The following is a 16,794-nucleotide window of genomic DNA, read 5'->3' as shown; positions in this document are numbered from 1 at the left end:
AATATTCATCCTTTGTTGTGTGCTATCCGAGTTACTGGAGCAAGACAGCTAAAAACTGTGTGTGGGAAGATTTTCTGTGTCACTCGGTTTAACACACACATCATTCTCTGTTTGCTGGTAGTCGCACACACTCACACACACTTACACACTCACACACACACTCTATAGAGCACATATTATAGCAATACCCTGGAGGAGACACTTTCTGACTATGGTTAAACCTGCCCTTATGAAAACTAATAAAAGGATAAGATGCTCATGTGCATATTAGCATACGTTCTCAACAGATCAAGAAGAACGCAATGACCGGATTGTGCAAAAAAAATAAAAAAATCCTCATTATCAGTTACGCTCTAATCAATTATTCCATCATCCAGCCCTTTTTTAATAACTGTTATATAAAATAGCTTCTTAAAAAAAAAAACACACATAGCTTATATTAAGTTCCTGAGAAACTAAGAAGTGAAAAACAGAAAACATTCAAATTGTTAAAAGTGCTGACAGTGGAAACTCTTTCTATCAATGTTCTCATAAAAAAATGTATTGATGTAGATGGTCTTCTGTTCAAGTCTCAAAAAAAAGGTGATGTTTTAGATCAATGCATTTACCTGTGATTTGAATTGCACCATCTGACCAATCAGAATGGAGAATTTATGCTCTATAAAATGTTTAATGAATATAAAATGTCTCAGAATTTTTTTTTTAAATCTGCATTTTGTTCCATGACAGTTTTTTTGGAATATTTTATTGATCCCACAGGGAATTATTTACCCTTACTGAAGCTGGGGTTAGACATGATACAGCACCCATGGAACACAGAGGGTTAAGGGCCTCACTTAAGGGCCCCAAGAGTGATAGCTTGCCAATAGTAGGACTTGAACCTCTGGATCAGTAACACAGTACCTTAACCACTAAGCTACCACCTCCCCAACAAGTAGGGCAGTTACGTGGTACCTACATACCATTTATTGGTACTTACGTGGCACAATTGCGATGAAGATACATGGTACTCAAATATCTAACAATAAATATAATTTGTTGGCATTGCCACCCTTCACTATGAGAGTATAAAGTCACCAGGAGGTGGTCCCACGTTTTACGCAATAAGCATTTTCCAAATCAGAGGATCAAGTTTGCTCTTCTGTCTTCAACTGCAATTGCTACACTCTATATTTGTATAGTTGAACTTTTCTCAGCGTTTGTGTGCCTCTGGAAATGCTCTCAATCTAGTAGTCTATTGGTTGATGTTGCTAAGGTCACAGCTCTTATTGAAAACCAATGGCTTTTGGTTGCTTTGTTGCCACAAGCTGCTGTATGTTTAAACATATCACAAGTCATATGGTGAAATAATGTAATTCAATATTATTGAATTTTTTTGTGTACAATTTAAGTAGGTTTACTATAAGTTGTATTATACTTCAATATCCAATGTGCGTACTATGTACCGAGCAAATATATCTGGACAGTTTGACACTTGTCCAGAAGAAGCTTTCTGAAAATTCCACATTTAGTCCCTGTTTGTTGTTATAATAATCTCCACTCTTCTGGGAAGATGTTCCACTGGAGATTTGTGCTCATTAAGACATTATTAGGTGATGAGACCTGGGGTGCAGTTAGTGTTCCAAATGATCCCAAAGGTGTTCAATAGGGTTGAGGCATGCAGAGCTCTATAGCAAGAGATCTTCCACTCCAACCTACATAAAGCTTCATGGAGTTTGCTTTGTGCACAGGGGCATTGTTATACTAGAACAGGTTTAGGTCTTGTAGAGACCTAAAGGGAAATTTTAATGATATTTTTAAAGACTTAAAGACTAGAATCTAATCTCAAAGGTTTTTATAGCCACTAATTACTGCATTATTTCATTTCAGATCTATGGGCTTGTTTGGTTTCTGCTCCATATGCACATCCAATTTTTGAATCGTAAAAATCATTTCGACTCCTTTCAGAATGCGAAAACCCGCTTGGTAATTAGCTGAGAAAAGTGCAAGATTTTAGTGGAATGTGTCTTTTTTGTTTAACGATTCATTTGGCATAATGCACCTCATTTATTTGTGTACGATTAATAGTGCAGTAATGCAAAAGAAAGTTTGAGTGTACAAATAAAGTTTTTGGATGTTTATGGTAATTAGTTTGCTTTACTGCGTAATGTGTCCTTGTTGGAATATTTGTTTTAAATCTTAAAGCAAAAACCTGAAATCTGCATTGAATTTTATATATTTTTTTGGGTAGGTAGTGAATTTTTCTTAGTCCTGTCTGAATTTGGTGCTTGTGTGGTGAAATATTATTAACATTTTGATAAAGAATAAACGCTTTTTCAACATTTAACATCATGGAGGAATCTGTGCATGTGTTGGACCTAAATTGTAAGTTACTCCAGAGACTCTGATCAGGTAGTCAGTGACCTAAGAGTTGACAAGGCCTTGATGAGAAGGTACTGATGAAAAGACTGTAGAAGCTATAGTGTGGCTTCAGCATTAATGGTATTATCTATCTATCTATCTATCTATCTATCTATCTATCTATCTATCTATCTATCTATCTATCTATCTATCTATCTATCTATCTATCTGTCTGTCTGTCTGTCTGTCTGTCTGTCTGTCTGTCTGTCTGTCTGTCTGTCTGTCTGTCATGCAGTAGATACAGTACTGTGCTAAAATCTTACCATTGTTGTTGTTGAGTGGTCTTCCTGATGCAAATGTATAATTTTAGCTCTGTCACATTCTGTAAACTTTGGCATTTTGAATGGAATGATGTGATTGATAGTTGATCTTATTAGCAAGCTTCCACTGAATTAAACTCATGTTTAGCCCAAACCTGGTGAAATAGACTTTTTTCACAGCAGTCATTCTGACATGAGATAGCAGGACAAACACAGATGTTAGCAACGACATTAATTAGGCGTCCATTTCGTTTAGGTTTAAGAAAACCAGGTTCCTCAAGGGGTGGTCACATTTTAGTTTTATTTGTATAGCACTTCTAACACTGGACAATGTTTAAGAGCAGGCTTACAGAGATAATACAGTTGTATAAGAAAGTGTATATGTTGAGTGCCTATAAGTTTTTTTTTTTTTTTTATAACCGTAAGTTTATCCGTACTAAAGAGCCAGTGGTGACTGTGGAAAGAAAAAACTTCCTAAGGTGGTATAAGGAAGAACCTTGAGAGGAACCAGACTTATCTGGGTGGCACCGGATGTCCATTCATTACAGGTTTATCATTGTTGAGGTGTGCAGTGACGGGCGATTAAATGTAGAACTGTTTATGCAACCTGTGATCCTGAGCCAGTTGCTCAGTAACTTTATGAATCTTTAAGCTGTAGAGGTAAAAACCAATGGTTTCCAATTGCAGGTAAATAATTACTTTTCTTCTTATTGAAGAAATACTTGCCAGTTTAGGCAATCAAAGTTGTATGTTTATTTATAAGGATACACTTTTTCAAAGCAACAACTCAAGTGAAATGATTTAACCTCTAGAAGGCCACAAAACCCGAGTTAACATTCTCATTAGGAGCTTATCTACAATGTGGTGCAATTAAAAAAAAATGCTGACTACATCTCTTTTAAAAATGCAAACATAAGCAATGGAATATGTAATACTTCAAAAATGTTATGTTTGATTTGTTGTGTACACACTGGATTTTTATGTTTAAGGAGAATTCAACAAGGGCATGTTCAAAACAGTATTAAAAAGCACAGAGAATGCATAGCTCAGCTGCTCTTCTAATTGTTCAATGCATTTCAAAGGCTCAATGCCACTCTCTATTCCCTATAAAAGCAGAAACTCATTTTGTCTGATGCGACATCGGACCGTGGCTCAGGACGGAAAACAGATGCATTATTTATAGAAGTGTGCTTATGAACATTCAGGCAAAACCACACGGTGTTTGTTTAAACTACTGAGCCTCGCAGTTCACTCACAGCTAAAGGTTTATTGGTGTTATCTGAGCAGGCTTGATAACACTGAGGGCATGTGTAAGGAATATCGAGTATAGATCTTCTTTCATCTATGAGCCATGAAAAAAATGATGATTTTCACATCAGGCCTGAAATAATATTTAGATTTGGTATGTGCAACTCGTCTTCACTTTTTTCCATTTGAGTTGTATTTATAGAAGAGTTTTTGAAAAAAAATTTGATTGTTCCTTTTTATAATAATGACTAATAAAAAGTCTAATCTGTGGCACATTTTTTTAAGATATGCTAAATAAATGCAATTAATTAAGGTTCATTAATTGTGATAATTATAATGTAACTTGTAAAGTAGACTCCTCGATTGGAACGTTTATAATCTTATCATGCATAGAGTGCATGCATTTTTTTTTGTCTATTGCATTTATTTTTTTGCCAGAAGCATAAAATGACTTTGTGACAAGTGACTTTAAGTATATAGTGGCGAGGCTCTGCAAGTTTGATTGGTTTACTCATTTTTGTACAATAGTAGATCACCGTTTAAGAAAATATTTGAGTTCAAATTCCAACACCACTTAACTGCCTCGATTGAGTCCTTGAGCAAGATCCTAGACTCTCATTCGCTCTGTCGGAATTGCAAGTATTTTAACTTTGGACAAAAGCATCAACCAAATCAGATAAAATAAATACCTCCCCAATTCCAAAAACATCAGAACACTAAAAAAATATAAATAAAAACAGAATGCAATGATTTGTATGTTTCATAAACCCAAATTGTATTCACAATAGAACATAGAAAACATATCAAATGTTTAAACTGAGTAAATGTAGCATTTAAATAATGTATTTTTAACTTGACTTAACTTTACCAATGTGTAGCATCATGTCTTCTTTTAACAATAGTCTGTACATGTTTGGGAACTGAGGAAAACAGTTGCTGGAGTCTTGGGAGATAAATTTTGTTCCATTCTTGCCTGATATTGGAATCTAACTTATATGTATAGAATATCACAAAAGTAAGTTTTTGTAAAATTCCAGCAATCGTTTTAATGTATCTTATGCAGGAAAAATACTACAGAAATAAAACTTGGATATATTTTAGTGTATCAATGTGCAGCTTGTATAGCATTACACAAATTACTGTCCTTTAAAAATAAATCAAGTTGATTTCTATAGTGCTTTTCACAATAGACATTGTCTCCCAGCAGAGAAGTTAAGAGAAATTCAGTTGACAGAAATTAAGAGTTAAACAGAATTATATATACTTATCAGAAAGCTCAAAGCGAATAAAAAAATTAGGTCATGCTGGCTACTTTCTTGAACTATAATGTTTAACTTGAAAAACGATAAGGTTAGAATTAAATCTTTCATCATTGGCATGACTGGTGACGTACGGTATACTCAGTTGGCATCAGAGGCATGGAAGAGCAGACGGAAGCTAACTGACTTATTCCATTGTCGTTTCTCTCTAGGCCCTGAATTCCGATCAGAGTTCTTTGGTCCTGTGTGAGACGTTAATCGAGACGGTGTACGGCGAGCGTGGCCAGGTCATCAAGTCCAAGGATCGCAAAGTCTTCCTTTTCAACAACATGCTTGTCTGTGCAAACGTCAACGTAAAGTAAGTGTTGCAGCCAACGGACTCTCCTGAGTGACCACTATGCTGTCTACCTACTCCTCCCAGAAATCACTTACTGATTGAAAGCCAGTCAATTGGAGAGTCTAAATGTGGCATCAGTCTAGCTGTAATGGCACTGACACTAAATAGGATCTTCATTATCCACAAAAAAATGTGTTTAGCTACTGATGCAAGGATTATATCCATACATCAAAAGAGTAAGAGCTTTGTTATTCCACTCTCATCGATTATCTATGACAGTGCTATTGATCTGTGAAGCAAAAGGTAAACAAGGGATGTTTTTGTCTTCTAGCCCATTTATCTGGGTTTAACCTTTGCGGTAATCATTATACAGTAGCTTATTTAAACAGCTAGCTTCTTTTTCTTGCCATTCACAAAAAACCTTTGTTCTCTAAGTACACTGCACAAATATCAATTAATGATCTACGTAGCTTCTTAATGTCATTGGGATGTTTCATATTGTGCATTCAGTCGATGTAAAATAATTGACTCGTGTCATATAGAGTCAAAGAATAGCCTGCCTTGGACACAAAGCTACATTGGGAGTGTTCATTATTACAAGGTTCTTGAACTTATAGAAATATAACAGAAAAATAGAAATCGAACAATTGTTGTATTATAGACCATCTTGGTTCACTGCATGTACCTTTACCTCAAATCTCACAAATAGGCTTCTGTAAATAGCCCCCAAAATGTCACAGGCTGATGCATAGCCTAAAGAAATCCTATCATTCAGGACAGCTTTATATTGAAAAATGCCTAAAAGCTGAGAAAATGTCTATGTAGTCTTTTCATGGACATTGGCATTGACAAGCTGACGAAGATTTTGGCTTGATGGTAGATGAAAAGATAATTCTTTGACCAACTTTTTTAATTGCCCTTCAAGAGCAAGGATTTTTCAAACTTATCTGCAAAGGAACAGTGTGGCTTTGTTGAACCATGCTGAAGCCATGGTTCGAATGATGAAGGACAAGGATAATTAATTAAACAGGTGGAATCAGGTGTGGCTTCTATTTGGTTTAAAAAAAAAAAAACTGTAGCCACACTGGCCTTTTGCAGATAAGGTTAGAAAACCCTCCTTTGGTGTGACCTTCCATCCCAATAACACTATTGTGGCACTTTTGTCTTAGCATTCCAAAGCTGAAAGAAGAATTCGGATCGGTCCTTGGACTATAGCTGAAGGATTTGAGAAGCTATTATGAGATCACACAAAAATTGATAAAAGGCAGGCCACCACTACGTTCTTCACCGTTTGAAATGTCACGGAGGCATTTGCAAACCTGAAAGGCATGACATCAAACTCGTACCTATCTCGTGGGTCATCTTGTCTGAGAGATTGTAATGACAGTTGCAAATACTCTGACAAAAATGTCAAATGGTGTCTAGGTATTAATAAAAAACCAAGAAAGATTCCAATCTTAGAAACATTGTTTTCTTTGATGTGGTCAATGTACAGTAGTATAAAGGACATTAACTTTTGTTGGCTCAACTGAATGAAGTTCCCCAAGCGAAGGCTTTTCTATGGTTTGAATCTGGCTCAGCAATGCTATTTGTTTGTTCCCCTGACTTACCATAGAATGGGCATTTTGCACTCATTAGACATTATGACTCTCATTTGGATCTTAGAGCCAGGGGGTTCAGGTTTTACATTTCATCTGATATCATTGCAGCTCCCCAACCTCTTTCTTGGCTCCAAACATGAAAATGATGCAGAGCCACCTTAAGGTAGTGTTTAAATAGTTCAGTTCCATCATTGATAAACATGGGCTTTCAAGCAGTGAGTACCAACTCCTTACCCAAATTATGTTTTTCCAAAACTTATCCAGAACTCTACACTGCAGGTATTCAAAGATCTGGAGGTAAATACAAGGTAGTATCAAAAGGTTTTGAGATTAGATTTGTTTACAAAAACAGTCCCCTTGCACAACAATACAGCTCTCCCAGAGTTCCTGCCACTTCTGAAATACCTCCTGGAAATTTTGTAAACATCGCGATTCACACTGAATCTCCTCAATGGTGTCAAAACGCTGACCTTTGACCTGGAGCTTTATCTTAAAGAAGACAGCGAAGTCTTCAGTTGCAGATCCAAATCTGGCAAGTTAGGCTGTGCAAATGATAGCATGTGGATCGTTCTCCGGCGATCAAGTTGCTGAATGGAATTAGGGTTGAGCTTGTTGAAGGTCTTTCTGATCTATCGTCATCTTCCAGTGATGTTCTCTTGCTCTTGAAGCTCACGCACCACTTAAAACACCTTGAAAGACTCGTTGCAACCTCGCCTTATGACAAACGAATGCCATGTCAAACTTTTCTGTGGCAAGTTTCATGCAGAATTTCACGTTTGCTCTTTGTTTTAACTTGCTGTCCTTTAAGAAAAATCACAGACATGGTAAGACACGTGGTCAGAAAAGCACCAGTTAGCAGCATTAATCTAGAACCTTTTTAATACCACCTTGTACGTTTCTATCTGTTCTGTTTTTGGTGGAAATTATCCAACAGCATGATAAATGTCAGGAAAGAGAACACTAGACAAAATCACAAAGTCTAAAGTCTGTCACAAAGTTGATCATCCTGTATGATTTTGGGGTCTCTATGATAATAAAAGGCTGGCAGAAACCCCCCAAAACTCCAAATTATAAGTGAATTCACTAGAATGATCAAGGAGAGTGTCTTACTCATATTCAAGTATGTGGTTAAAGAAAAATAATGGCTGTTATTACAGTAGCTGAATGTGTACTTCCTTTTGTGCATTAGAGCTAGCCTGGCTTTTCCAATATGAATGAAGGTTATAAAGGAGGCCAGATGTTCTAAATGGTTTAGCAAGACTAAGCCTTTCTTCTCTTTTAAAGTGAACAATACATAAATTAATTTTGGTGTATCTTAATGTTACCAAGCATGAATAAAGTATAAAGTAAAGACTGAGGTCTAAAAAGGTAGGTAGGGTAATGTGCTTTTTAATAGTCACATTCTTCACAGCACAGTGCAATTTCTTCTTTGCATATCCCAGCTGGGGTCAAAATGCAGGGTCAGCCATGATACAGTGCCCCTGGGGCACTAAGGGTTTAGGGGCCTTGCTCAGGGGCCCCATTCATAGTACAATTAACAATATTATTTAGTGTGACACTTTTTTTTTCTTCAGAAAAGACACTACATTCAACGCTACATCATGATGTTTATAGTTAACAGTACTTTCCATATATCTACTACTTCTTGGCACATGTACACTCATCATGTCATGCTATGCATCAGAGAAAAAAGTACTTTGGCATCTTGTGTATTCGCTTTCTAATAAGGAAAGCGTGAAACAAAATATTCCGACTTGGTTCAGTTCCATATATCACTCTTAGCAAAAAAACTCAATAAGGTCCAAAAGGCTCAGCTGGCATTTGTAGGGAAGTGAAATCAAGACACAGTGAATTAGGATGGGGCCCTACAATAAATTCAGTCCTACTGTGGAGCTTTTTTTCTTTACTTTATGTCACCAATGTTTTTTTTTTTACTTCTGACAGCACCTTATTTAAAATGTTTTCAGGGATGCTGTGAAGATTTTATTTGTGCTCCATAATTTTTTTCTACTCACTACCTGAGAAATGGCTGTGACTTATATAACATAAGTGACCAAGAAGGCTGTGGGCAGAAAGTGAATTTTTCAGCACTTGCCAGAAAGCAGAGCTAAAGCAATTCCATCGGCCTATATCTTTTGAATTACACAATTAAAAAATTTTATCGCTTCCCCTTAAATCTCTAAAAAGTCTCACCTGGAACATTTAGTTTTGCTATTTTGAAATGGACATAGATATCCCTTGCAATTCTTTCTGGACAAGTTCTGGTACTAAAATCTACTTGTCACGTTCAGCCATTTGCTTCCTCAAAGGACACTGAGCAAATTTGGTTTGCATCAATTTACACCTTATTATTGCAAAATGAGAATGGGTAGAGGGGCCATCAACAATGTTCCTGGAGTGTTTGAAGGGTATTTCTTTTTTTTTCTGCCACTAGGGGTCCCCCAGACATCAGCAGTTTGGTTCCAGTAGGGCCCAAGTACACCATGAAGTGGAGTGCCCCCTTAATGCAAGTCCAGGTAGTTGAGGTCAGCAAGGACGCCCTCTTTCAGCCAGGAGGTGTCAAAAGTTCAGGCATCTCTTCAACCCTCAGTAAGCTTTACTTTACTCTTATCATTCCTTCCTATACAATGGTGACTGCATTCACTGCTTGCAAAATTTACTGACCGGTTTTACTACTTATTTATTAATATATATGTTTTTGCCGATTGATATCTGCTTGACATGCTGATATTTTGAGAAGCAATGAAACAGACTGTGCAATCAATATCAATTCACTCTTTGATAGACCACAAATATCGCATGTATGGTCATAAATCAATTAAAAAGGTCACACTGTGAGGTGGGAATTATTATAAAAGTGTTTTGCTTTTGCTGAAACAAAGAAATATAATTAAAGAAAAAAGTATTCAATAGACGTGCTGGGATATATTTCGAGATACAAAACACCACTATCTGAAGGTGCAATCAAGTAAAGCTCATGCTCCGAAGTTAAAATATTAATAGCATTTTTTGGCACAGACATTCCTGAAGCCAATCTATAATTGATATAGAAAATGGGATGATAAGCAAAGAAACAGGAAGCATTTTTTTTAATCTTGTCTTTGTGCTTTCACTTACCAGCTTAATTTGTTTATCCGTATCAAACAATAGAGTTTGTCTCTTGTGGCTGGGAAGCGACTGATATTGTGGCCTTAAATGGAACTGAAGTATCTATATGTATCTTGTTAGTCTACATCGAAAGCTTGTAGATTAGCAAAGCAAACTAACAGAACTTGCTTATCAATAGAAGATCACTGGTGCTTCTCACAAGCCTTCAAACTTTATTTTCATTTGGGAAACATTTAACAAGATATATACACACATACATAAACACTCACCGGCCACTTTATTAGGTACACCTGTCCAACTGCTCGTTAACGCGGATTTCTAATCAGCCAATCACATGGCAGCAACTCAATGCATTTAGGCATGTAGACATGGTCAAGACGATCTGCTGCAGTTCAAACCGAGCGTCAGAATGGGGAAGAAAGGTGAATAAAGTGACTTTGAACATCGCATGGTTGTTGGTGCCAGATGGGCTGGTCTGAGTATTTAAGAAACTACTGATCTACTGGGATTTTCTTCTCTAGGGTTTACAGAGAATGGTCTGAAAAAGAGAAAATATCCAGTGAGCGGCAGTTCTGTGGGCGCAAATGCCTTGTTGATGCCAGAGGTCAGAGGAGAATGGCCAGACTGGTTTGAGCTGATAGAACGGGAACAGTAACTCAAATAACCACTCGTTACAACTGAGGTATGCAGAAGAACATCTCTGAACGCACAACATGTCAAACCTTGAGGCGGATGGGCTACAGCAGCAGAAGACCACACCGGGTGTCACCCCTGTCTGGTTCTGCTGCGACATTTGGATGGTAGGGTCAGAATTTGGCATCAATAACATGAAAACATGTATCCATGCTGCCTTGTATCAACGGTTCAGGCTGGTGGTGGTGGTGTAATGGTGTGGGGATATTTTCTTGGCACACTTTGGGCCCATTAGTACCAATTGAGCATTGTGTCAACGCCACAGCCTACCTGAGTATTGTTGCTGACCATGTCCATCCCTTTATGACCACAGTGTACCCATCTTCTCAAGGCTACTTTCAGCAGGATAACGCGCCATGTCATAAAGCGCGAATCATCACAGACTGGTTTCTTGAACATGACAATGAGTTCACTGTACTCAAATGGCCTCCACAGTCACCAGATCTCAATCCAATAGAGCACCTTTGGGATGTGGTGGAACGGGAGATTCGCATCATGGATGTGCAGCCGACAAATCTGCAGCATATATATATATATATATATATATATATATATATATATATATATATATATATATATATATATATATATATATATATATTACTTTTAATAAACCATAGTTATATGGTTTGTTTCTCCATTTTGTTTGAGAAAATTAGTTTGGTCCAAGGAAAAAAAAAAACAATTGGATTGCTCCAAAGATTCATTCAAACCAAACCTTTATCTTTTTTGCTTCTACAAGTCTTTATCATAATTTGCAGACATATTTCAGTTCAGAAATTTTGAGTCACTCGAGTCACTCTTTTGAGTCACTCTGAACGCATGCCACCGTGTTGCACATGTAGTGTATATATAAATAAAAAAAGCATGATCGGCCTGTCACTTTGTCATTTGCGAGTGAAAGTAGGGTTATCTCTCTTGCTTGTTCCCATTTGATCTGAGTACACTTGAGTTTAATATGCGTCTCTAAGCCATCGCTTTGCCATCATATCCTAGGCTCCATTGCTCCACTGTGAGCTACTCTTGACAGACATCTCTGCTGCATGTACTGCTATTTATAGTAACCCCCACTCACACTCGCACTCACTCAGCCCGTCATCACAATTCCCCTCTCATATGATGTCACTCTGCGGGGTGCCTGGGCCCAAATCATATCCCATGGTCCCTGTGCACACCTCAAAAATGGACTCATTTTTCATCTCCTGCAAGCCCTGGTGCCCTAATTTATTGATGAAATGGTTCTTGCGGGAACCTCTCTATACTTGCATGCTGTATAGAGATGTAAACCCCTGCTGGCTCTCGTATACTTTTTCTGGTTCTCTTTGCTGAATCAGGCTTCACACAAAATGTCACAGCAAAGGGGAATAAATAAATAAATAAATAAATAACTTTGGAAGCATTAAGTATAGATAGCTTCACTATGTGAATTATGTTTAATATAATATGAGTAATTACATCTAAAATCATTGGCTCAGTTGGCTAGTTGGTAATTTGGCCATATGCTTATAGTAAAATTTCACAATAAACCCGGATTGCTTACTAATAAAGGTGTTATTTACAAGGTATGAGGCCAGGGATGCAAATTCATAATAGCTAGGTTAATATCAAAAATGGATTTACAATCCAACCAGTATGCCTTATTAGCTAGCTAGTTTGTGGAGGTGGTAGCTTAGCGGAGCCCCGATTGAAAGGTTGCGAGTTCAAATCCCATCACTGCACGAATGCTGTTTCTTGAGCCAGGCCCTTAACTGCTTAGTTGTATAAATGAAAATACCTGTAAATTGTTCTGGATTAAGGTGTCTGCCAAATGCTGTAAATGTAAGCTAGCTTGCTAGCAATAAGGGCACTTATTTCTAGTTAGATGGCTAGCAATCATTTGTCTCAATTTTCAATCCATGTTAAAGTAATTTACTGAAGGGTAACTTGTTTACTAAAAAAGATGACTACTGGCTTAAAGTATAATATGTAGCTTAATGCTAACAGGCTTTGTCCCAAACCAATTTGCTTAAAATTAACTAGATTGCTATCCAACATTCCAAAATGTAGCAAAAACAATGTTAGTAAAGTCAGGTACTGATGTAGGTGAGGTGAAGATGCCTGAGGTGAAGTCAACATTCCAATTCCTCTCAAAGGTGTTCAATAGGGTTAAGGTCAGAGCTTTATAGGAGGCCACAGGAGGAGAAGAGTAAACAGATGCTTAAAAAAACTAAAATGTATTTGGTAAAAAGGTATAAAGTTTTGCTAGTTTCGTACTAGCTTTTGTACTGATTTTACAATTTGATAATGTAGCAAGGCTTCTTAACAAACTAGCAAGAACTAGCAAGCAATTTGCAGCAAGCTTAAATACTTTATTTATTTAGTTTACTAAGTGAACTAGTTTGCTAGCAAAATAGATATTTATGATAATTGTAATAGTTCGTGTTAGCAGGCTGTCTTCTAATTGTAAATTGTAGTTTGTTAAATTTAGATACACACTATATGGATTAAGGTTTGTGTCTACCTGACCATTTGTTTAGTATAAGCTTTTCAAACATTCAATTTCACATGTAGTCCCCATTTACTGATATGAGAACCTCCACTTTTCCAGGAAGATGTTCCAATTTGGATTTGAGTCTGATCAAATGAAAATGACATTCATGTAAATAGGTGTTAGTAAATTCTGATGTAAGTGAGGTGAGGAGGCCTGGGGTGCAGTCAGTGTTGCTGTTCATCCCAAAGGTGTTCAATAGGGTTGAGCTCAGTTCTTTAAAGCAGGTCACTTCATATTTTCACTCCAAACCATTTAAATCATATAACACATTGTCATTCTGGAACAGCTTTGGGTCTCTGAGTTCAAGTGAGGGGGAAATTTCATGCTACCACATCCAAAGACGTCCTATAGAATTGTGTGCTTTTAACATTATTATAAGAATACATATGTTAATATGCACTTTTGGTTAGATGCCAACGGTATTTTGTTGCCTTGTACCGTAACTTCTGCAATGAAAATAAAGTTTAATCTAATTTGGAGAATTGGGAGTGACAGCTTATGTAGGACGTTTTGGAGACAAGGGAGCGAGGCGAGATTGAGATGGTTTGGACATGTGCAGAGGAGGGACATTGGGTATATCGTGTAGGAGAATGCTGAGGATGGAGCCACCATTAAGGAGAAAAACAGAAAGGCCAAGGAGGAGGTTTATAGATGTGGTGAGGGAAGACATGCAGGTAGTTGGGTTGATAGAGGCAGATGTAGAGGACAGAGGGATATGGAGACGGATGATCCGCTGTGGCGGAAGATGAAGAAGAAATAAAAAAAGAAATGCTACATTTGTTGGTTTGATTTTTAAATTATATTACATATTCCAACAAATACATACAATATGATTTAAAAATGCAGATACAATAAAATGTAAATCAAGACAGAGCCTTCCCATGGGCTCACCACCTGCAGGAGGGACCGTAAGGGTTAGGGTTAGGGTTAGAGAGGATTGGGCAGCAGTCGAAGGCAGGGGCCTTAACAGCCCGATCCCTGGACACGGAGAAGTGTCTGGGGAATTTGCTTAGACTGCTGCCCCCCGCGACCGAATTACGGATAAGCGAGAGAAGATGAAATGAAATGAAGACAGAGCCAAAATGAAAATTTGGCTTCTGTAGCTTGCACACGATCATCTCGGACTGTGCACTTGCACTTTACTTTACTCTGTTCTTAGATTACTTACAGTTCAACCTAATATTTATCACCACTACCTCATATTTATTGCACATTAACTCTGCTATGTCTAATGTTTACTGTAACTGGTCGCTGTCTATGCATCTTGGTCCGTAGTAATGACACTTCATTCTTTTGGATATTGTGTATGTAAAAGAATAACAATAAAGTTGAGTTGAGCTGTGGATAACAGCTCTGAGAACGCCTGTTTCGAATTCCTGCCTTGGACACGTGAGAGAGCGTGTGGGAGAGAGTATTTTTGGCATGTGGCACGAAAACCTCATTTTGGTACAGCAACTGGATTAGGCTGGATTACGCTGCCGGTGAACGCTGCACGTTCACCGGCAGGGCTGTGTCCAGGGCTGTATCTTTGTGCTGAGTTATTGATTTAGCAGCAGGAATGTCAATCTGGGTGTAGAAGAATGCCTTGCAGGTTGGAGAGAATGAAAAATAGATAAATACGAGAGAGTGTGTGTAACAGAGAGAGAGAGAGAGAGAGAGAGAGAGAGAGAGAGAGAGAGAGAGAGAGAGAGAGAGATTTCCATCCAATTGTGCAGTCATTGTATTTCCATAAAAAAGAAAGCAATAACAGCAATCTGAAATATATCTTTGAAGTGACTTTGAATGCTGTGCTCTGATTGGTCAAAGGCTGTTGATGACTTTTCTAATGATTTTATATTGGTATTCTAATATTTCTTTTTTACAGTATTGTGTAACATTCAGTTTTTATTGATTGTGTTTTAAAGATTGTGTTGCTGCACTTTCTGTGAAAGATTTTACACAGTACTTGCTATAACATTAGTGATACAGGAACTTCAACAATTTCTTGAATGTGAGACAACAATAAATGCAACTATAGATAAATATTTGGACGTTATTTATCCACAAGGGGAACAATCACTCCAATCTGTCCTTTTTCAGCATGCCTGCAAGGGTTTTATTTTTTATAGAATCAAGCTGTATTTAAAGACCTGTCATGTAAAGTTCTGAATGAAACAGGTACAGTGAAAGATTGAATAAACACCATCATCAGCAGACAGGTTTAAAAACACTGATCAGGCATAACATTGACATTATAACATTGTGACTGACTAACACTAATTATCTCTTCATCATGGCACCTGTTAGTGGGAGAAACATCAGCAAGTGAACATTTTGTCCTCAAAGTTGATGTGTTAGAAGCAGGACAAATGGGCAAGCGTAAGGATTTGGGCTTGAGTTTGAGCTCTTGTGGGCTGTTCCTGGTTGACAGGTTCGTGGGTGGCCAAGGCTCATTGATGCACATGGGGAACAAACGCTGGTCTGTGTGGTCCGATCCAACAGACGAGCAACTGTAGGTCAAATTGCTATAGAATTTCAGAATCAGGAACTAGCGAAACAAATAGGTCAAGGTCTCGTAACAGCAGAGACACAAATTAAACTGAGCATATTCTTTGGATTTGTATGAATAACGCCATGTATATTTGAGTAGTGAGAAGCAGTGCACCTGATTACTTTATGCAGTACATGGGCAAAATCGTAGTACGAATTTCAGCAACAGTGACTAAAATCAAAAAGTCAATTTGACACAAATTAAGATAAGATGTGTGAAGGCAGGAAAGGTTTGGCTTCAATGATTCCCAATGAGCCAATCAAATAATTTCGGAGGCAAATAAGATATAATTATGATTTCATTTTGCTGTATGCATCTTGTTGTTTCCCAAAGAGAGATGTTTTCCTGTTGGGATACTGAGATTGAAATAGGCAACACACCATACATATATTACTAATCTGCCTGTATTACATGCCACCTAGCAGTGTTAGTTAACTACCTAACTGTTTGTTTAGCCCAAAAATTCACCATTTCTGCATTAATTGTCAACTCAAATCAAAAGTGCGCTAATGAAAACACACTGTATGGATAAAAGTTTGTGGACATCCGACTATACGATTTCTATATACCTTTTGAACATCACATTCCACATTGAAGTCTCATTTGCTGGTATAATAACCTCCTCTCTTCTGGGAAGATTTTGTACTCGTGCAGATTTGTGCTCGTTCACCCACAAAAGCTTTAGTAAAGTCAAGTACTGAAGTAGGTGAGATCAAGAGGCCTGGGGTGCAGTCAGCATTCACATTCATCCCAAAACTGCTCAATAGTGTTGAAGCACTATTGCAGGAGATCTTCCATTCCAACCCAACATGTAAAGCAGATGTTTAT

The 16,794-nt window shown here is 37.5% G+C and overlaps 1 protein-coding gene across 4 annotated transcripts in view; it reads left to right on the top strand.

The window, feature by feature from the left end:
• arhgef10la (Rho guanine nucleotide exchange factor (GEF) 10-like a) overlaps nucleotides 1-16,794 on the top strand; it is a 183,645-nt gene that overhangs the window by 46,321 nt on the left and 120,530 nt on the right. For all 4 annotated transcript variants that reach the window (XR_014532458.1, XM_083535258.1, XM_083535257.1 and 1 more), the window contains 2 exons: nucleotides 5,380-5,525; nucleotides 9,540-9,694. Coding sequence is in view for 3 of the 4 variants with exons in the window: in XM_083535258.1 (XP_083391384.1) it covers nucleotides 5,380-5,525; nucleotides 9,540-9,694 (301 nt within the window). In the remaining variant the exon portion in view is untranslated. The remainder of the gene's footprint in view (nucleotides 1-5,379; nucleotides 5,526-9,539; nucleotides 9,695-16,794) is intronic.

Source organism: Silurus aristotelis (genome assembly GCF_946808225.1).
Source record: "Silurus aristotelis genome assembly, chromosome: 29".
Taxonomy (NCBI): Eukaryota; Metazoa; Chordata; class Actinopteri; order Siluriformes; family Siluridae; genus Silurus; species Silurus aristotelis.
This window is presented reverse-complemented; position numbering and strand designations above follow the sequence as displayed.